The sequence below is a fragment of the Pipistrellus kuhlii genome, unplaced genomic scaffold (assembly GCF_014108245.1).
Source record: "Pipistrellus kuhlii isolate mPipKuh1 unplaced genomic scaffold, mPipKuh1.p scaffold_m20_p_10, whole genome shotgun sequence".
NCBI classification, from domain to species: Eukaryota; Metazoa; Chordata; class Mammalia; order Chiroptera; family Vespertilionidae; genus Pipistrellus; species Pipistrellus kuhlii.
Window position 1 is genome coordinate 6,112,114 of NW_023425405.1, and position 16,524 is coordinate 6,128,637.

At 36.5% G+C, this 16,524-nt stretch overlaps 1 protein-coding gene across 2 annotated transcripts in view; it reads left to right on the forward strand.

Annotated features, from left to right (window-relative positions):
• Positions 1-12,765, forward strand: part of ING3 (inhibitor of growth family member 3) — a 35,344-nt gene extending 22,579 nt beyond the window's left edge. Inside the window, exons 5-12 of one of the 2 annotated variants that reach the window (XM_036425413.2) lie at positions 1,124-1,220; positions 2,970-3,041; positions 3,808-3,927; positions 4,205-4,362; positions 4,716-4,909; positions 7,164-7,356; positions 8,484-8,522; positions 10,294-12,765. In XM_036425413.2, coding sequence (XP_036281306.1) covers positions 1,124-1,220; positions 2,970-3,041; positions 3,808-3,927; positions 4,205-4,362; positions 4,716-4,909; positions 7,164-7,356; positions 8,484-8,522; positions 10,294-10,410 — 990 coding nt within the window. In that variant the 3' untranslated portion in view covers positions 10,411-12,765. Of the gene's footprint in view, positions 1-1,123; positions 1,221-2,969; positions 3,042-3,807; positions 3,928-4,204; positions 4,363-4,715; positions 4,910-7,163; positions 7,357-8,483; positions 8,523-10,293 lie in introns of those variants that run through there. The other variant, XM_045576304.1, reaches the window with a different exon arrangement.
• Positions 12,766-16,524: the final 3,759 nt, after the last annotated feature.

The following is a 16,524-nucleotide window of genomic DNA, read 5'->3' on the forward strand; positions in this document are numbered from 1 at the left end:
GGTGAAACACAATTTATTACATATAGATAAGAGTTAAATCTCATTTCTATAATGCAGTAGCTATTGACTTACTCCCTATGAGCCTTAGTTTCTTCTTATGAAATAGAAACAATAATAACCTATCTCAAAAGGTTAGAGGGAGGGTTAGAAAAAATATCTAACACACAAATTGCCTCCTCTACTTTTCTTCCCCTCCCCCTTATTTTAAATACACATTATTTAATTGAAATTCTTAAAGTTTTTGCTCTTGTACCAGAGACATTTTGATATTTATAAGCAAGTTACTAATTATAACAGTGATTCTGTGGGAAATTAGAGTTTGAAAAAGAGGTTGTCAATAATGCAACATGAATATTTTTTCAAAGAATTTATGATTTCTCTTTCACTTCAAAGTAGTGTATTTGAAAAAATAATTAGTATTAAGCTTAAAAAATAAATGAAGACTTATTGCTAGTTTGAGGTATCATATAATTTCTGAAATCAATCAAAAGATCTCTAGGTGAAAGATAAAATAAAATTTGCCACCTTTACAAGAGCAATAGTTTTATAGTAAAACTATTTTAACCAGGCTCTTTGAGGAATTCAGTTTTCTGGCTAAAAATTGCTTTTGTTTCAACCCTTTACATAAATGTTTCACTCTCCTGCCTTAGAGAAATATATGCATAGAATATCATAGCTTCTTTATTTGTAAACTGAGGGTCTTTCGTTGCTCATTCTAAATAACAATGCTGTGGTATGCAGTGTGGACGGCCTTGTTATGAGTAGGGTCAGATTAGGCTAAAAGTAATCCAGGGCATTCTATGAAAAGTCACCAGCCCTCCTGCACCTCCCTCCTCTCCCAAATCCCTATCATTGTTGCTTTACTTTTTATATACCACTTTTTTCAGACATTTTCTAACAAACTACAGTCTGCTTTCTTAACACAAAATTTATTAAAGGAGACTCTGGAGATTACTTAGCCAGCATCTTCATTTTATAGATGAATAACCTGAAGTATAGGTTAATCGATCAAGGATGCAAAACGGACTCATTAACAGAAACAAAGATGTAGGTTTCCTCAGTAAACTGACACTTTAATAATGTCCCAAGTTTTGGTGGTTATCTTTGATCTTCTTTGAAACAGGTAGATCGACACTTGAGAAAGCTGGATCAGGAACTCGCTAAGTTTAAAATGGAGCTGGAAGCTGATAATGCTGGAATTACAGAAATATTAGAGAGACGTAAGTAAAACTTACATTTTCCATCAATGTTGGACAGTATGTGTGCAAGCCGCTGAGGAGACCCTGGGCCCACAGCTTCTCAGATCCTGCGCTCTGTGGATGGTGGCAACCAGGCCCGAGAGCTTGGACCTTGGCAGTTGAAACTGTTTGGGTCATGGAAATGGAGAGAGATAACATAGAATATTCTCACTGGCTATGAAAATAATATGTTAAGTCATTCCACTTTTTAATATGTATATGTGCTGGTAAGCTGAATGGTAAGAGCAGAGATTTAAAGAAAAATTACCATCTAGAAACAAGTCAACCATTTGTCATTAAATGTATTGACTTTGCCCTGCCCGCTTAGGCTTTGTATAAGTTGTAAGGTTTGAAGAAGGTTATTATTTCTCCTTAAGAATCATTTTAAGGCATTTCCTCAACTGTGTCACTAAGAAAAATTTTATAGGTTCCACAGTCCTGTCTCTTTCCTCTAAACTTTCTTGAATCAGCGAGACACCATTTTAGCATTTCTTTGCAAGGGTCAGCTTGATCTCTTGCTCTGGTTACCCTTATAACCTCTTAGGTTTAACTAAGGAGACTTCCCAAAAGTGGAGACATAAGCTTTGTTTCTTTAACTAATTTAGCATTTATTCCAACCTAAATAGGTGATGTCCATAAAAGCATATAGTGTGGTGCTCAGCCCAGAGTAGACACCAGCTAAATGTTAGAGAGCCAAATCAGTATTGTGGCTGATTTCTACTAGAATCTAGTTAAAGGGCTCAAACATCTTTTTTACTTGGTGCATTTCAGTGCCAAGAACATGTATATATTTCTACATACACACACACCCAAAAAATGTACTTGCAGTGTTGGGTTATGTGTATCTCTGTTGATATACTCTGTTAATATACTTTTGTCAACTAGAGAGCAGCCAGGTATGAATCCATAGCTGCATTTTGTATTCAAAAGTGGATCCATCAATGTTGATGACCATTTAATTTATTTGTGATATTTTTATTCCAGGGGAACTTATCTGATAATAATAAGTATTTTGAGACAAAATGTCCTTTAGTTGCTTTGATTTTTTGTTTGTTTTTTTGACATGCTGTAATGGTAATTCATGCCTATTCCTCATATGCCTAATTCATGCCTATTCCTTATGAAGCATCCTCATAAGGACACAGACAAATGAAACTAAATTGGATCAAGATACAGAAACTGAACCACCCTATGCCCTGCCACAATTTCATCTCAAGGGATCACAATAAACCCAGAACATTTATTTAAAAGTATTATAAAGCTTGGCAGTAGATTCTGTGCTTCACGTTTCACAAGCAAAATCCCTTTACTATTTTAGGTCATTTTAATGATCAAAGAATTTCCTTTTGTACAATAATGTCCTGTTGCTTAATACTTTAGGGTTTCCCATACAAGTATTCAACTCAGTAAAACTGGGTTGAGTTATAATATTCATTCATCCACTTACTAGTATTTGGTACCTACTGTTGTGCATTCCCTTAATCAAAATTAGCATGCCTTGACCTGTTTTGTACTTAAGGTGAATATTGAGAAATGGATTACTTATTGATTTGGGGTGAAATTGACAGTGGTGACCTAATTTGTTTGACTAAAGTGACACAGGCATGTACATCAGAGTTTGCTAGTCCTCTGCTGGGTGAGGGTACAGAGTACCTGTAATTGATTGACATATAAAGTTCGGTGACAGTAAATGATAGTGAATCTCTGTCCTTTTTTTTTTTTTTTTTCCAGGATCTTTGGAATTAGATACTCCTTCCCAGCCAGTGAACAATCACCATGCTCATTCACATACTCCAGTGGAAAGTAAGTTTGGCTTGTTAGTACAAATAAAATTAAGTAGAATTAAAAGCTCATATTACCTGTATATTTTTTTTATTAGATCTACACAATTGATTGAGACATAAGTATCTTTCCTTTCCTTTTATTTTGTTAGATATATATTTGTCATTGCAGTTATTGGTAGATTTTTTTCTTCACTTGGGAAAAGCATCTTTGATTTGGAAGCAGGGATCTGTTTTTCCCTGGAATCCATGGAAGAAGACTATATGGCACTATAGCAGCAAACACTTCTACACAAATACCCGAGGCAAACGCAAAGTAGCTCTTTGTCTTTTTCATTCTTGCTTCTCCAGTGCTTAGTCTACTGCTTGGCAGAAATAACGTTTCATTTAGTGACTAAGTGAATGGTTAGTCAGTTGGCTTGATGACTGTCTGCATTTTTTGACAAATCAATTTGACATGATAGAAGGGTTGATTGAAAATTTATCTAAGTTGTAGATAATGTTTTCAAAACAGAATTTTCCTCTTGCTATATGTGAACCCATGGAGCATTAATGGATTAACTTCAATTCTTTCCTACTAAAAATTTTTTTTTTAATGTCTAAGAAATCTGCTCTTGATAAAACATGTGGCATAGAGTTCTATTTGTCCCGTCTTATAAGAAAACACAATGTCTGTATTTCATGAGGAACTCAGGTCATAAACTGTACCAGTTCACAACTAAATGCAAGTATGATGCATTGTCCATAGTTTCCTAAAGTTATAAAACACATGGATTCTTTATATGCAGAAAGGAAGTATAATCCTACTTCTCACCATACGACAGCAGACCATATTCCTGAAAAGAAGTTTAAATCTGAAGCTCTTCTATCTACCCTAACATCCGATGCCTCTAAGGAAAATACACTAGGTAAGTTTATTCTTAAATGTGATTGGTTGCTTTTGCTTGTTCATGTTAAAATAAGGGAAAATGAAAGTATTCAGGATTAATGAACATACAGATTCGTTACCTGGTTATTTTCTACATAAGGAGAAAGAAGAAAAAGGAAAAATATGACATGATAATTTTATAGAGACATGAAAATTTTAAATTAATGATTATATCTGTGGTGAGAAATAATGTATTTTAAACACACTAACATTATGTTCTCTCTGACCATTTCTATTTATTGTTTAATTCTATGCAGGTTGTCGAAATAATAATTCTACGACCTCATCCAACAATGCTTATAATGTGAATTCCTCCCAACCTCTGGCATCCTATAATATTGGCTCATTATCTTCAGGAACTGGTGCAGGGGCAATTACCATGGCAGCTGCTCAGGCAGTTCAAGCTACAGCTCAGGTAAATAATGGGAAAGGTTTGGAAACACGGTGTTTAGATTTGTTTGAAATATTGGCAAATTCTAGTAGAAACAACTAGGTGTGAACAAGAAGTTTTCTTAATTGCATAGGTTCATTTTTAAATCATAGTTTTATATCTATCTACCCATTCTAGGGCATTCTCTGTGGCCTCAGAGCCTAGGTTGCCTTGATTTTAAATTCTTTGTATAAAATAGCTTAAAATTACAATGATGAAAATGGTTTAAACAAAATAAAGTACTATTGGTTAAACCAAAGTAATGTAACTAGTAATACTTGAGAAAGAAAATCTACATATTTATGTATATTAATACTATCAATGAATGTCTGTTCAAGATGAAAGAGGGCCGAAGGACATCAAGTTTAAAAGCCAGTTACGAAGCATTCAAAAACAATGACTTTCAGCTGGGAAAAGAGTTTTCAATGCCCAGGGAAACAGCTGGCTTTTCATCATCTTCAGCGCTCATGACGACATTGACACAGAATGCCAGTTCATCAGCAGCGGACTCACGGAGCGGGAGAAAGAGCAAGTAAGTCTGATTGCTACAGGAGCCCGGCCCCTTTCCCAAGTGTGCAGCTGGCAGGGCACCCACTGCTTTCAGGTCAAACAGGGGCAGCAGAGGGATCAGGATGCTTGGAGAGGTGAAAGGTATGGCATTGCCATTCACACTGCCGTACTCTGAGAGGTAAAGTCTTTAAAAAGGGTTAAGAGTCTTTAATTGTCCTAGTCTTAAATTGGGTATATTAATAATTTCTGTTTATTTTTATTCGTTAGGATAAACCATTTTATGAAATTTCATTTATAACCTCTTATTTTAGGTAAATTAGTACATAAAATACAAATTATATCCTGGGAATTTTAAATAAGATTCTTCATTTTGATTAAGAATAAGGTGTCTAATTCTTGGTCGTATGTCCCCAAAATTGAAACTTAGGAAAATATCCTTAGATTTTGTATATTATACTCTTAGAATGATTATATTAACTTCAAATACGAAAACAATGGTACTTAGCAATGTCTGTCCTAAGTACCTGCATTTGCTAGGTGTTCACACATAATGAAAGTTCAAATGCTAGGCCAACAGAATTAGTTACCTAGTAATCTATATAATAAAGAGCTAATGTGCAAATTGACTGTCACTCCAACACAAGATGGCCACCCCTATGTGGACACAAGATGACTGCCACAATATGGCCAGCAGGGGAGGGCAGTTGTGGGTTATCAGGCCTGCAGAGGAGGGCAGTTGGGGGGGCGGGGGGGGAACCAGGCCTGCAAAGGAGGGCAGTTGGGGGTGATCAGGCCTGCAGGGGAAGGCAGTTAGGGGTGACTGGGCAGGCAGAGGAGGGCAGTTGGGGGCGACCAGACCTGCAGGGGAGGGCTCTTGGGGGAGCCAGACCTGCAGGGGGCAACCAGGCCAGCAGGGAAGGGCTGTTAGGAAGAACCAGGCCTGCAGGGGAGAACAGTTGAGGGTGACCAGGCCTGCAGGGGAGAGAGGATGGAGGCGACCAGGCTGGCAGTGGAGGGCATTTAGGGATGACCAGGCTGGCAGGGGAAGGCGGGGGCAATCAGGCTGGCAGGGGGGCAGTTAGGCATCAATCAGGCTGGCAGGGAAGTGGTTGGGGGTGACCAGGCTGGCAGGCAGAAGCAGTTAGGGGCAATCAGGCAGGCAGGCAGGCAAGCGGTTGGGAGCCAATAGTCCTGAATTGTGAGAGGGATTTCCAACTGCCCAGGGGGATCGGGCCTAAATGGGCAGTCAGACATCCCTTGAGGGTCCCAGATTGGAGAGGGTGCAGGCTGTGCTGAGGGACACCCACCCCTGCCCTATGCCTCTAGTTGTATTATAATTTTTTAATGTAATCTATTTTTGTAAGTCTCTGAAAGAGTGATAGGTGTAGAATTACCACAAAAGTGCTAAGTATTTTAAAAATTCATCTTAATGACCCCAATTTATTATAACTGCTGATGATAAATTTTTGTGTTTTTAAAATGGAATTCACATGCAGATAATGGCAAGTTACTTGTGAATTTTAAAACTTTTGGTTTCCTGTCCTACACAGGTAAGTATTCACACATCAGTTGATGATCATGATCATTTTTACCAAATGCTTTCTTTAAAAAAACTTTTTTTTATTTTATTTTTTTTATTTTTTTTAGGGAGAGAAAGGGAGAGAGAGTTAGAAACATCAATGAGAGAGAAACATTGATCGGCTGCCTTTTTCACATCTCATACTGGGGATCAAGCCCGCAATCTGGACATGTGCCTGATCAGGAATCAAATCAGTGACCACTTGGGAGGACACTCAACCACTGAGCCACACTGGCCAGGCTCACCAAACGCTTTTGTATACATCTTTGTATTTTAGATTTTGATGAAGACTATGCAGTGTGCTTAAAAATACAAAGAATATCTGTAAGGGAGCCATAACTAGTGCTAATTCTTAAAGATATTGCCTACAATTTACGTCAATAGTAAATAGTACTGATAAAAAAATTATTTTAAAAACTTTGAAATATTTTGAAAAAATTTCCTTTTGAATACCTTTATTCTCCACAAAAAAATTTTAAAGAAAAATAAACCATTATGAAAAATGTTGCTCTTTGTTCTAAAAAACTACATTTTTTAATCTCTTTACCAGAGATTAAAAATTTGGTCTTAAACATTAATTTATATATTTGATTTCATGCCACTTTTATTTAGTAGTTATTCTCAGTAACTTCTGGATGCTGAGCAAATAAAACTGATGCTGTTTTTTTTGTTTGTTTGTTCGTGTTTTTTTTTTCAGAAACAACAACAAGTCTTCAAGCCAGCAGTCATCCTCTTCCTCCTCCTCCTCTTCCTTGTCATCGTGTTCTTCGTCATCAACTGTTGTACAAGAAATCTCCCAACAAACAACAGTCGTACCAGAAGCCGATTCAAATAGTCAGGTTGATTGGACTTATGACCCAAATGAACCACGATATTGCATCTGTAATCAGGTAAAAGTCTGGCATGTGTCTATAAAAGCATAATCTGAACAAACGAGGAAAGAACAATTTCATGTGCTATTTTTACTCCAGTTAAAATACCCTTGCTTTTTTTTTTTTTTTAATATATATATAATTTTTTCCTGCTTTTTATAAAAATGATGTTTGTTGTAAATACAAAGAGTATAAAGAAACATGTAAGTTATCCATAATCTCAGCCTTCAGATGTAACCTGTAATTAAACATTTTAATATACCACTACTACATAACCACGTGCATATTGTTTTAGCTTGTTCATGTTGCTGTAAGGGTATACCACAGGCTACATGGTTTAAAGAGCAGAACTTTATTTCTCCCAGTTCTGTAGATTGGGTAGTCAAGGATGAAGGTGCTGACTGATTTCATTCCTGGATTAAGGAAAGGAAATCTTGTATAAATCTTGGCAATAAAAGTAGGTTACCTACAAAAGAACAAAATCAGATTCACCCACAATTCCCCTCCATAACACTAAAAGTCAGAAGTTGATGAAATATGTATGTAGAGCTTAGAGGGGAAAATTTGAGTATTCTCCCAAAAACTGTTACCCAGAGTAAAGTTATTGTTCATGTCCATAGAATCTGAAAGTATGCCATCTAGTTACCTTTTCTGGAAAATTATTCAGTCCATTGAGAACTTCATTGAATTCAGGAGTTAGGAAGTGGTGCTATAAAGTGCTAGCGGTAAGCAGCGAAAAGGAAAATGAGAAAGGACATATAATAGGTAATAAGTTTAGAAGTTTTAATGAAATGGACTATTGACTGCTAAAATGTAGATGATCTAACATGACCCAAGAAAAAATAAAAACCTAAGTAGTAAGTAACCAAAAAAGAAACTTAAGGTCTTTAATTAAGGAATCATTCACAAAGATGACTCCCTCAGAGAGTTCTTTCAGACTTTCAAAGGGCATATAATTTCTGTGTGTCTCCCCTTATGCCCCCATAAAGTCTTTTGGAAAGAATGTAAAAGTGTAAATCTGTGTACCCTGTTTCTTAATGTAAGTGTATGTTCAGTGTATTTCTATTAACCAATAGTATCATAAAGAGTTAATTTGGATTTAGATGTTTGTTCTATAGTCATAATAAGATTTTTCCTTTAACCAGGTATCCTATGGTGAGATGGTGGGCTGTGATAACCAAGATGTAAGTATCACATTTTTCTATTTAGGAATGAAAAAAAGCATATTATTACTTGAATATTGTTATTTATTGTGTCTTTCAGTCTAAGAAAAGAGTTTGCAGTTATGTTAATTCTGTCATATTAATGCTAGAATATTCTTCTTCTAAATAGGATAGTGTCTCTTAATGTGTTCCCTATTTTAACTTTTAAAGTAATTTTATAGTTTTATGCAAATTGTATTTCTCAAAAAGGTGTTACATTGTATGAAAATTAGAAACATCCCCTTCCCATTTGCTAAAGAATATTGTGTTTGCTAGAATCCAATTCACTATTCACAGTGAAGAGTTGGAACTTGAAAACAATATTCTTTCAAGAAGCATGATGTTCAGGTGAAGGGGAGGGGATGTGAGATTATTTTCCTCCCATTAGTGTAGTATGTCCTCTGCAGGTGTCAGCTGATATAAAAAAAAAAAAATCACTTATATATAAAAAAAAAAAGGAGTTTTGAAATTACTCTTCTTTTGAAAGCTTAATTTTGATTAGAGAGAAGCTTTATTGAGTGCTGAGAATGTGTCTAGTTAGTAATTTTCACTCCCTCTTTACTTTCATGTAACTCTTTTGTCCATCTTTTACTCCGGAGGGGTAGCCACTCTGAATTCCATAGAAATCCTACTCAGGAATATTACACCTAAGAGATTTGAATTTGTAAATAATGTGAAGGTTGAGCAGAGTTGGCTAGGTACCTTGAAATTTGGACTCTCTCTGACCTGACAGGGTCCCAAAAACATGTTCACATAGAACGAGAAAGACCCTCCTTCCACTTCCCTCTTTAGAATCACTTGTAATTACTGTAAGACAGTATTGCCCAAACATTTAAAGAACACCATTGGAAACTGTCTCCTGGGTTGTTAGTGGAAATGACAAATAAGATTTCTGTGATTACTCTTTCATATTCTGATCTCTCTCGTTCCCAGTTACACTCTTGTGAATGCTAAGATTTTCTATGAAGTGTGGAACTGCCTAACATATTGCAGAGTACAGCACTTTTCCTCTCTGTATATCCAGGATTGGGTTCATTCAAAAGGGAAAGCCAGGGCATTCCTTTATGTCTTTAATTACAAGTAGCTTATTCCACTCCATGTGGGAGCGAATAAGGCTAATCCTATATAATAAAAGGGTAATATGCAAATTGACCGAATGACCTGTCGCTAAGATGCTTACTGACCACCAGGAGACAGACGCTCAGTGCAGGAGCTGCCCCCTGGTAGTCATTGTGCTCCCTCAGGGTGAGCACTGCTCAGCCATAGATCCTCGGCAGTGCTAAGGATGTCAGTCGGGTATCCCCTGAGGGCTCCCGGGCTGTGAGATGGTGCAGACCAGGCTGAGGGACCACCCCCTCCCCCAGTGCACAAATCTTGTGCACTGGGCCTTAGTATTAAATAAAATCTTTAAAAATACATTTCCTTTTTACATAAGAGACCCATCTCACTTCTTAACTTTAAAAGTTGGTATCAACTTACTCTCCAAGAACATGAAAATTAGTAAATTTTAGTTCCTTATTTAGTATCATGGGAATAGATTACAAGAATCTCAGTTAACAAAGGTGCATAATTTTTCTGTGCCTGCATTTCCTCATCGCTGAAGCTTATCAGTTGGACCGTGTGGTTTATAAATCAGCTCCTAGATCTAAACATTATGTTTCCATTAGTCTAATATTCAGTGTAGTGGACATATTTTAATACATTCCCTCATCTTTAGAGGAACTAAACACTTCTTTGCAATTTTGCTTTCTAGTGCCCGATAGAATGGTTCCATTATGGATGCGTTGGGTTGACAGAAGCACCAAAAGGGAAATGGTACTGTCCACAGTGTACTGCTGCCATGAAGAGAAGAGGCAGTCGGCACAAATAAAGACGGTCATTTCGTTTGAGAAAGAGTAAGACTTCAACTAAACATTTTATATAAGACTTTAAAAAAGAAGAAAAGAGAAAGAAGATACAGTGCATTTCCAGGCAACCACTTAAAGGATTTACATAGGCAATCCTGTAAGACCTTGAACTTGAATTTTATGGGTTGTATTTTAATAATGTAAGTAAATTATTTATGCACTCCTGGTGTGCTATGAATATTATTCCAGTTAGCCTTGGATTCTTTCAGTGGCCAACATATGCAGACATTTGTATTCCTCAGCCGTTTTCACAAAGTAATGGGCATTCTATAATTTAGACTTTAAGAATTCCAACGATGAAGGTTTTAAGAAAAGTATTTTATATTCAACAGGTATGTTCTGCTGCATGTACTGCACTCCAGAGCTGTTATGTAATACTGTATATAAATGGTTAAAAAAAAAAAAAAAAAAAGGTAGTGCTTCTAAAGAGAATTTAAGATAATGGTTTTTTAAATGCCTTTATAATAAGCTTTGTTTCTTTGTGAAACTGCGTTCAGCAGGCTGAAGGAAGTGGTTCATGTGATAAAGTGAGCTGTGTCCTCCAGAGAACCTGGGCACTTAAACTGAAACTCCTGTAGGTAAAAGCGAATCTGTGCCATTAGTCTATATGTCTACATCCAGACCGAGTGCAGTTAGGAGGGTGGGAGGGGAGGGACTGAAGGGAAAAGGGTATTAAAGGGATACATTTTTATACCAAATGTGTTTATTTTTTTGTGCAAGTAATCCTTAAAATTGGAATTGTATTAGGTGTTAAAATAAAGTTTTTAAAAAATTACTTGTATTTATATTTTACACACTTAATGAAAATTTCTCAATTCTAATTAAATTCCAATTTTCATAATCTAAAAAGAACTGAGGCCCGAGACACAGAAAGCTGTTTAATCTGTGATTTCTTTAATAATGCTTAGAATTTGTGATGTGAAAATAAGGGAAAGACATTTTTAATGTAAATTTGAAATGCAGATGTATTTTTTTAGATCATCTTTCTGGCTTTTCCTTCAGTTGGAAGGACATGAAAGAAGTCTAATTACAGCAGGTAAAATGAAAATAATGGTTATAGATATTTGACTTAAGACAGTGTGGCCAATTTAAATAAAGCAACCCCCTGAATTGGAGTTTAAAATTCTTTTTTTTTTTTTAATTTTACCATATTCTAGTATGACAGTTAATTCAAATTTTTAATCACTCTGGGCCTTATTAAACCAGGGTGATGCTAGCTGTAGGAAGTCTCTAAAGCACTTCTATGGTTTTATTCTATAGGTGCTATTTAAATTATAAATTTTGCATACTATTGAGTCTGATCAGTAGAAAAATCCTTAAAGCTTTTAAAATATTTATTATGTTATATTTTTTATATCAAAACGTACTGGGTACATCAGATTTTTACTTTAATGAAAACTACTTATGAGCCTCTTAGAACTTATTCAGAAAACTGTGACGTCTATGCAATGCTACCCAAAGGGTTTGGGGTAGATAGGGGATTTCAAAGGCCTCTTCCAGCTTCCAGTGCCACAGCTCCGAGCTCCGCAGTCTGTTTTAGCACTGGACAGCCCATGAAGCTAAGTGAGGCTCATCTGTGCGTTACCGTGATTTCATAGTATCCCTAGTATCACGATTTGGTGGTACTCGATATTTCATGGAAATTTTATAAATCTTTAAGAAATAATATATAAGGTAGTATTCCACTAGCTTATCAGCATGTTGCCTGGAGATGCTTAGTGTTATTGTTTAATGTTCTAATTCTATGTAATGATTTTTTCCAAACTTATTTGTATTATAGGAATTGGTCCGAGGATAAAGCCTTATATTCAGCCTTATTTTAAGAGAAAGTTCATTGTCAGAGTCAGGAACATCCCTATGTCCAGCTGCTACAGCCCTTTTCAGTATGTGAATTCCACTGCTTCCCAAGTCACTCCGAAACATTTTGACAAATCTTAAGCTCAAACATTGACTATTTTATGAAGTGTGTATAAAGAAGTAAACCAAAACTTTGTGCAGTTATTTAATAATGGGTGGAACCTGTTAATATCTCAGATAGCCAGACATGGAACTACCTCATCAAATATAATGTGGCCAACTATTAGTGTTTGTTGTGACATTTACAAGGGGTATAATGAGCATTTTTGGTATTATAAAATACACATTCAAAATCTTTGTTGTGTACAAGACTCATGTAACGATTGGTGGCCTAAAAAAAGTCAATTGTGGGTTCACAGTTTATAGGTGGTGAAAACTGAGGCCTTACTGCTGTGGAGTGTATATTAAAATGTTCATGGTAACACACTTGAAGCAATAAATGGCTTAATTAAATGCCTAAATGAAGCTGAGTGTTTGATAAACATACAATCATTCTTTTTAAGGGCAGTTAAAAATTTTTTTTTTCTCTCTCTTCTCCTTTAAAACAAATTCCATATATTTTAGATTTTTAACAACCTTAGGCTTGTACAGCATTAGTGCCCTTTGTCCTTAGACCTCATAAATGGTCGTCTTGGTCTAATGAATTAGCTCACTGTCAGAAAAATAACAGACCAGGAAGCTTGGTCTGGAAGGGGTAAGATATTCTTTGCATGTGTAGACATTATAGAATATAGACATTCAACTCTCACATGTTTAAAAAGAAATCTTTCAACAAATGGGCTTTAAAAGAAAGGATGCCCTAGAAAATGCTTATAATTTTACAAACATTAAGCACCTAAATGTTGAGAATACAGAAATGCGGTGTGTGTGTGTGTGTGTGTGTGTGTGTGTTTGTGTGTGTGTTCCTGTGGGAAGTGGGAATGACAGACGTGTACGAGCAGTTGTATTTTGGTACATGCTATGGTGTATGGCTATACAAAGCGCTCTGGGAACACTGGGAGACTTGACATAGGAGATTTCATTTGAACTGACTCTTAAAGATGGAGAGTGGAGAAGGTTTTCAAGGCAGAAGAGATTGTTCAACAGCCACATACATTCTGGGAACTTAAAAGCAGTCAGGAGTGGGTAGACTTGGGGTAGAGAGAGGTGTCAGGTCAGGGAACAAAGCCAGAAGCTGAGCAACAGTGTACTCAGGAATAACATTTACGCTGTGCCATGGAATTGTTAATAGAAATAGTAGTGACACTTGCTTATTGTTGGTTTAAATACATTATATTGTTATGTAACAGTTTCATAAAATAGCATTTTATATGTTTATTGATTTTTTAAAGAGGAAGGAAGGGAGAAGGAGAGAAAAAAACATCGGTGTGACAGCGAAACATCTAAGGGCTGTCTCCTGCACATCCCCTACCAGGAATTGAGTCCACACCTGTGCATGTACCCTGATAGGGCTTTGAACCGATAATCTTGGTACACGGGAAGGCACCCAACTGACTGAGCTACAGCGGCCAGGGCAGCATTTTTTGAATTAAGATGATAAAATCAGCCCTGGCATTGGCCAGTGCACCAGGGGTCATGGGTTCCATTCCCGGTCAAGGGCACATACCTGGTTGCAGGTTTGTTCCCCAGCCTGGTTGGGGAGCGTGTGATAGGCAACCTATTGTTGGGTCTCTCTCAAATTGATGTTTTGCTCTCTGTCTCCCCAGACCCTCTTCACACTCTAAAAATCAATGGGAAAAACATCCTTGGGAGAGGATTAACAGCCTCAAAAAATGATTATAAAATAGGCTGACAATAGTTGATTATCTAAACTTGGAAATATTTTAAAAATTCTGTTCTTAAGATTAACCTTTTCTCCCATATTTTTAAACAGTACAAATTAGAATTGCTAGTCAAGATTCTTAGATTTCCTTTGTTAGATGATAAAATCTAAAATATTCAAGCAGATTGTGATTTCTGACCCAGGATCTTAATATTCCTGATTTGATTCTACAGAGAAGTAAGTTAAAGTTATGAACTGATTTCAGTACTTTTTTATTTTAATTGAGGTGTGTCATAGGAAAGGCATATTCCCTCTGGCCATTTATGTTTGAAGGTAATAAGTCATGTATATCTTATAAGTCAATACCTTAAGAAATTATTAGAGACTTCGATATATCAAAATGTTTTTTGAAATTTAATTTATTAATAAATTCTTTAGAGCCATCTGACTCAGTTTTTAGTTAAGTCATAGCCTCTTTTTATTTTCCTTACTGATGGCAAATGAAGCATTATAACCATTCATTTCCTACTGTTTATTAGCAGTTCAGAAGCCAGTGTGGTGAGTGTGGGAATGTGTATGCTTGTGTGCATGTTGCTTGTTCTCATGTCATTCCTCTTTGCCTACTCTAATGAATAAGAATGGTTTTCCTGCCCTAGCTGGTGTGGCTCAGTAGATAGAAAGTCGGCCTGTGGACTGAATGGTCTCAGGTTCGATTCCGGTCAAGGGCATATGCTTGGGTTGCAGGCTCGATCCCCAGTAGGGGGTGTGCAGGAGGCAGCCAATCAATGATTGCCTCTCACCATTGATTGATGTTTCTATCTTTCTCTCTCTTGCTATCTGAAATCAATAAAACTATATTTGAAAAAGAAAAAAAGAATAGTTTTCCTTAGGAAAGTGTAAGTGCTAGTCTCCAATGATGAACTAATGTAAAACATTCACAAATTTAACATCATTTTCAGGGGAAAGCAATGGTCGTATTTTAATTCTTTTTTTGCATTGTTAAATCTACCTTCATGTTGAAAATAAGACTCTCTATGTTGAAAATAAGAACAATTGTAATAGTTACCAAGTTATTTTAAAAATCCTTCTAGATCAAATGCAATACAAGGGGCCAGTCAGGAGTATTTCCAAGTAACTGAGCATAAATATGAGTCAGTTCATTAGAATGTTTTACTAATATAACTAGTTAGTAGAAAGTTTTAGTATGACTTCCCCATATTCGTATCTTTGAAGCATTTTGTATTTATCTTTAATATGAAATGACTTTTCTTTAATGGGTTTCTCAAGTGTGCCAAAAGATGTTCTCACTTTACCAATTGTTGTCATTTATAGTATTTGTTAAAAGACGAGTCCAATTCTTTTGTTGAAAACAAGAAAAAACTTAAGCTGATATGTCAGAGATCATATGTTTTAGATATAGAGGTAATCATTTGACTTTATGTGATATACCTGTGACCAAAACCCATATCTTGTCCAAGAATATTTCCTTCTTATCACCGGGACTAGAGACCCAGTGCATGAAATTTACACACAGGTAGGGTCCCTAAGCCTGGCCAGCAATCAGGGCCTTCTGGCTGCCAGCCGGGGCCTTCCTCACCTGGCTGCTGACTGGGGCCTTCCTTTGTTCCATGCCACCCCCTAGTGGTCAGTGCATGTCCTAACGAGTGATCGAACTCCTGGTCTCCTGGTTGAACTCCTGAAGGGACAATTTGCATGTTAGGCTTTTGTATATATAGGTTAGCTAAATGAATGCCAGCCTTCATCAGAATGATAAGACAAAACATATCCACCTCCCATCCTCCATCATTAATTTCTTAGGAGGCAAATTTAATATTGTAAACATTTCAAATTATCTTTTCTAAAAATAAAAATAGGTGACTGAATTGTGATGACATTTTAAAAAGAAACAGGCTAAATTATGTGACTTTCTTACAGCAGTTTTTAAAAAGTGTTATTCCAAGGAATATTGCAGATCTACAGAGAAAACAAATGATATATCTAATTGAGTAAAAGAAAATAATTCGATTCTATATGACAAAAGAAAGCTAAATTTGTATTTTTATATATATATATATATATATATATATATATATATATATATATATATATATAATAAAAGCCTTAGCGACCTTTATAACAGAATGACCAAAAGGACTGATTGCTATAATGAGCACTCACCACCAGAGGGCAGAAGCTCAACACAGTAACTGCCCCCTGGTCAGTGCACTCCCACATGGGGAGCACCACTTCACCAGAAGCCAGGCTCACGGCTGGTGAGCTCATTGGCTATGGTGGGAGCCTCTCCAGACTCCATGGCAGTGCTAAGGCACAGCAAGCTGAGCAGTAAGGAGTGAGCAGGCGGTAAGGAGCGAGGGTTCCCAGACTGCCAGAGGGCACAAGCTGGGCTGAGGGACACTTCCCACCCAGTGCACGCTTCATGCACCGGGCCTCTGGTTGA